Below are 4,629 nucleotides of genomic sequence, written 5' to 3'. Positions count from 1 at the left end.
CATTTATTTTATATCCAATGATATTTATTAAATTTTTTAGTGCAATAGAGGAGCTACTTTTTTCAAGAATCAAGTTTTTGCAGTGCTCTAAAGCACAAGAATAAGCAATAATCTAGTTAACCAAATAATTAAATGCCAAAAGCAGTGAGATATACAGACTCATGTCCCGTCTATGATGATAGCTTGAAACTGACGAAATACGGTTGACAAACAAATAAAAGTATCGCTTATGAAGGTTATGGTTTTGTCGATATTTCTATACGCATCAGAACTTCAAACGGACACAAAATTGACGGTTCGAATCCGATTATCAACTATATGCCGACGCAGAATTGTTCAGTATTTTGAATATGTAGTACTATGGAATGAAACAAGCCTGAAAAAAATAGTGGCCCATGGTAAACGCCCTCTCAATGGCTAAACCAAATTAAGAGCATCACGAAGAGAAGCCCCTACAAACAATATTGAGAGAAACTAAAGACGCTTCAGGTGGAAAGAAATAACAAATCAATGCACCTAAGCAACATAATGAACAAAATGATGAGATCGACTTAGACTTTATTAACTTAGTCAATTTAATATTAATAATCACAATGACCACTTTTCTAATGACTTTGGTGAGGATACTAATGGGGTTGAAGAGAGGAAAGGTGGCTGGAGAGGATGGGTTACAGAATGAGGATTGGCTGGAGGCAACAAAGGATATAATAGAGATATTTTTGAAAGCCTTGCATAAGATCTGGAGAGCTGAAGAATTTCCTTGGGAGTGGCGGATCGGAATTATATACCCTGTTTACAAATAAGGTCCGTTAAGCCAAACCATTTCAAGTTGGTGACATTGGGTCATTAATTTTTCTAGTTGTCAATGTGACAATTTGAATGAATGAGTGCTTTAAGTCTTATAAGACGTGTTATTTATGTTATTTTTTGTAATTCGTGTTTTTATCCTTTTTTTTAACAAAAATTAAATAAATTTTGACAATGTAGGGAAATAGGCAGTAAAAAAAAATTGTCTAATTGTCAATTCAAATGTCTATTTTCAAGTGTTATGGTGTTACCAACTGCTACCTATACCTATTTCCCTACTTTGTCAAAATTTATTTTATTTTTGTTAAAAAAAAGGATAAATATACATATAAATAAAAAGGATACAAAAAATAGCATAAAAAACACGTTTCATAAGCCTTAAAGCACTCATTCATTAAAAAATTCGTGGCTTCGCCACTCGTTTTTAAAGTTGAATTTGTGCATTTCAAACGTGTCTTATGAAACTTGTTTTTTAATATACTATTTTAATATTTTGGATACTGTGGATTGTGTAGTTTGTGTATCCAGGTAAATATTATTGAACAGTATGCAAACTTCACTTTGAGTGCCTTTTCTATCACTATCATTAATATTTGATCCTTTTTAATATTTGTTTAAACTGTCAATTTTTTGACGTTTAAAGCTGTCAACGGCATTATTTCGGCGCCTACTTTGATTGTAATTTGCTGACTAATACAGGTAGCCCAAAAGTACGTATTTTCAAAAAATGCGTTTTTTCTCGATTTTTTTCTTATACAACCATATGATTTGATGTGTTCATCAAGTAGAGGGATATATCCTTTATCAAAATATGCAAAAAAAACATATGCATGCCATTTAAAATAACAATGTTGGTTGCCATAGCAACGAAACAAAAACAATGCAACCAAGCAAATATAGCCAAAAAATTTACCACATTTAATAAAGAATTTTTTATTTGAAACATTTTTCTTTAAAATCAGAAATGGCGAAGTTATTCTGTCTGGCTATATTCCAGACATTTGACACATTCTGTATGTTGTAGCTAGTATGTTTTAATTGTACACAGAAAGTAACAATAAACGACAGTATAAACTCACTCTCACAGAGTGTTCGCAATTAATTTCTGCAACAAGCAGTACAACAATGATTACTTGTTGCACAAGTAACAACAGGATTTATTGCGCTATTGCAAATTTTTTCCAAAAAAGTTTAAAATATCAACTAACAGAAAATTAATCAAATTGATTCCAGAATTGTTAAGTTTATGAATGATATCATTCTAAAATATATTTGTAACCCACCCCGGAGTTATGAGAATTAAATAACACCAAAAAATAATAAAGTATTTGAGGTTGTAATTTTTGAAGTAATTTGGATTGCCTATATTTTAAGAAAAGCTTCTTCAGCGGATTATTAACCAAGACATCAGCTGTTGAATTCATCTTTAATAACGCTTAAATTGGTCACTTTTTAGGACACAATCCATAAACTATTGAAACTGTATCAATTCTTATTAAAATTTTTGAAATTATTCTGGAGAAAGATAAAGCAGTTCATTTAAAAAAATCCGTAGGCGTTTTGTTTATCATTTCATTTGAATGTTTATTCTAATCAGGCTCACTTCCTCTTTTTTTAGAAAAAGCATCTGGTACATCAGTTTAAAACTTGGGCGGAAAGACACAAAAATGTTCACTTTCTAGGTATTTATAAAATACATTTTAGAGTACCTTTAAGATTGATTTAATTTTTAAATTTTTAGACATGATGAGAAATTTTCATTGGAAAAAAAGAAATGTATCATATATAATAACGATATTTTTAGCACTTTATTTATTTTTTAGAAGAAAAACGTATGAGCATGAAGAAACTCTGCTATTAGAGAAAATAAAACCAGTTGATGTTTGGGAATATGTAGCTGATTTTAGTAACATGAAAGATTTAAATCCCACAATGTACAAAAATTTTGTATTTACTTAATTACTTGATTTAAATGAATACTTATATTTTAGAATATCTTTTAATATTATTGATGAAAGTGGAAATTATGATCACTGGAAATACTCTGTAGAATACTCAGAACATTTATCTCATTGGCCTTATCTTGAAAATCACGCCATTGGACATTATGATATAAAAGGAAATCATCAAAATGATGTTTATTTTATCAATTCAGCTCATATCACATGTTTATTTGGAAACTATTTTTGTTGTAAGCATAAATTTATTAAATTTGTTGAATTAATCATGCAATTTTTATATTTTTAGTAAATTCAAAAAGCAGTTTTAAAATATCTAATTCAAGGAATGGATCTATGTGCCAAGAACTTATAGAGTACCAATGTCCCGCGATTTTAAACCAATTTTGCTTTAAAGAAGTTGATTTCCAACGTAAAGCAATTATGAAAAATTTAAAATTACATTTTTATAAAAAATAAACGTTATCTTTAAACTAACAGTGTTTTAATTAGTATTATCTTTGCTGATAGAAAAAAATAACATATCCAATCAACATAACTTGTACTACCACTCAATAACCACTTCAAACCACATCCTTTTGCTAATAATAACTTAACCTAAAATGATAAGTAAATGTTGATTTTAAATAAGTTGACAATACTACGTGATAAGACATATCACTTTCAATCAGTTATCCATTTAAACCGGAATTTATATAAAAAGTCGATTCAACCTAAACCAGTTTTTTTCAATAAGGTCAAGGTTACATCACATTCCTCTTGTAGGCATAAAATCAATTCGTTTTCAACCATTTCAAAGATGTCTCTGAAACATTTAGGTGCAGGTATTTGAATTTTTAAATAACTCCTTAAATAATCTTTAATAACCTTAATTATTATTTACTTTAAGGGTCTGAATGCCCACCAAAAAGCGATGAGAAAAAGCTTCGTTTATATTCAATGGAATATTGCCCATTTGTACACAGGGTGAGGCTCGTTCTTAGAGCTAAAAATCTTGATTTCGAAACGGTTAATATTAACTTAATCAACAAACCTGAATGGTTGTTTAAATTACATCCTGAAGGTAAAGTTCCGGCTTTAGAAATAGGCGATAAAGTAATTGTGGAAAGTTTGGATATTTGTAACTATTTGGATCAAGAATATCCAAATCCACCACTTTACCCATCTGACCCTACTCAAAAAGAAAAAGATATAGCTTTGTTTGATGTTATTGGAAAATTACATGGAAATTTTATCGATTTGGTGCTGAAAAAGGAAACAAAGACCCCTCAAGAATGGAAAAACATATTCATGCCTAATTTAACTAAATTGAATGATGAATTAAAACAACGCGGTACTACATATTTCGGCGGAGAAACTCCTGGAATGGTAAAACATTATTTTAGGATTATTATTTTGAAATTTGAGTGATATTTTTTAGCTTGATTATGTTTTATGGCCTTGGGCCGAAAGAGCCGGAACCGTTGTAATAGTTTTAGGAGAAAAACTTCCCCTTGAATCCAATGAATTGGAGGTAATTAGAAAATGGAGAAAAACAATGCAAGAACACCCCGTTGTTGCTGGAATTTACCACGGACCTGAAAAGTTCTATAAGAGCGTTCAGATTAAAGTCGGCGAATTGCCACCTGATTATGACGCTATTTAAAACGGGATAAATAATTACCACTTAAAAGCTTTATACTCCTAACACAAAAGCATAAATTAAAAATTCCACTTGCGCCTTGAATACTTATTATATATATTTCATCCAATTATGACTTAAAATTGGTCTTCCAAAATGTTATTTTAGATCCATAGTTGTTTAAAATTTTGATTAAATTTAATAAAGAATTAATTAGCAAATATTGGTATATATTACAAATTT

General features: G+C 29.7%; 2 protein-coding genes across 2 annotated transcripts; both read left to right on the top strand.

Moving 5' to 3' along the window:
- The first annotated feature begins 2,174 nt into the window (after nucleotides 1-2,174).
- On the top strand, nucleotides 2,175-3,242 carry LOC111421099 (uncharacterized). Its single transcript, XM_023054232.2, has 5 exons — nucleotides 2,175-2,358; nucleotides 2,426-2,489; nucleotides 2,549-2,741; nucleotides 2,799-2,998; nucleotides 3,055-3,242. The coding sequence occupies exons 3-5, from the start codon at nucleotides 2,551-2,553 to the stop codon at nucleotides 3,222-3,224; spliced, it is 561 nt and encodes a 186-aa protein (XP_022910000.1). The 5' UTR covers nucleotides 2,175-2,358; nucleotides 2,426-2,489; nucleotides 2,549-2,550; the 3' UTR covers nucleotides 3,225-3,242.
- A 77-nt stretch (nucleotides 3,243-3,319) lies between these two features.
- Nucleotides 3,320-4,607, top strand: LOC111421098 (pyrimidodiazepine synthase-like). Its single transcript, XM_023054231.2, has 3 exons — nucleotides 3,320-3,589; nucleotides 3,655-4,133; nucleotides 4,186-4,607. The coding sequence occupies exons 1-3, from the start codon at nucleotides 3,379-3,381 to the stop codon at nucleotides 4,408-4,410; spliced, it is 915 nt and encodes a 304-aa protein (XP_022909999.2). The 5' UTR covers nucleotides 3,320-3,378; the 3' UTR covers nucleotides 4,411-4,607.
- Nucleotides 4,608-4,629: the final 22 nt, after the last annotated feature.

Source organism: Onthophagus taurus, chromosome 1, assembly GCF_036711975.1.
Source record: "Onthophagus taurus isolate NC chromosome 1, IU_Otau_3.0, whole genome shotgun sequence".
Taxonomy (NCBI): Eukaryota; Metazoa; Arthropoda; class Insecta; order Coleoptera; family Scarabaeidae; genus Onthophagus; species Onthophagus taurus.
The sequence above is the reverse complement of the archived record's forward strand: the minus strand, read 5'-3'. Positions and strand labels throughout refer to the sequence as shown.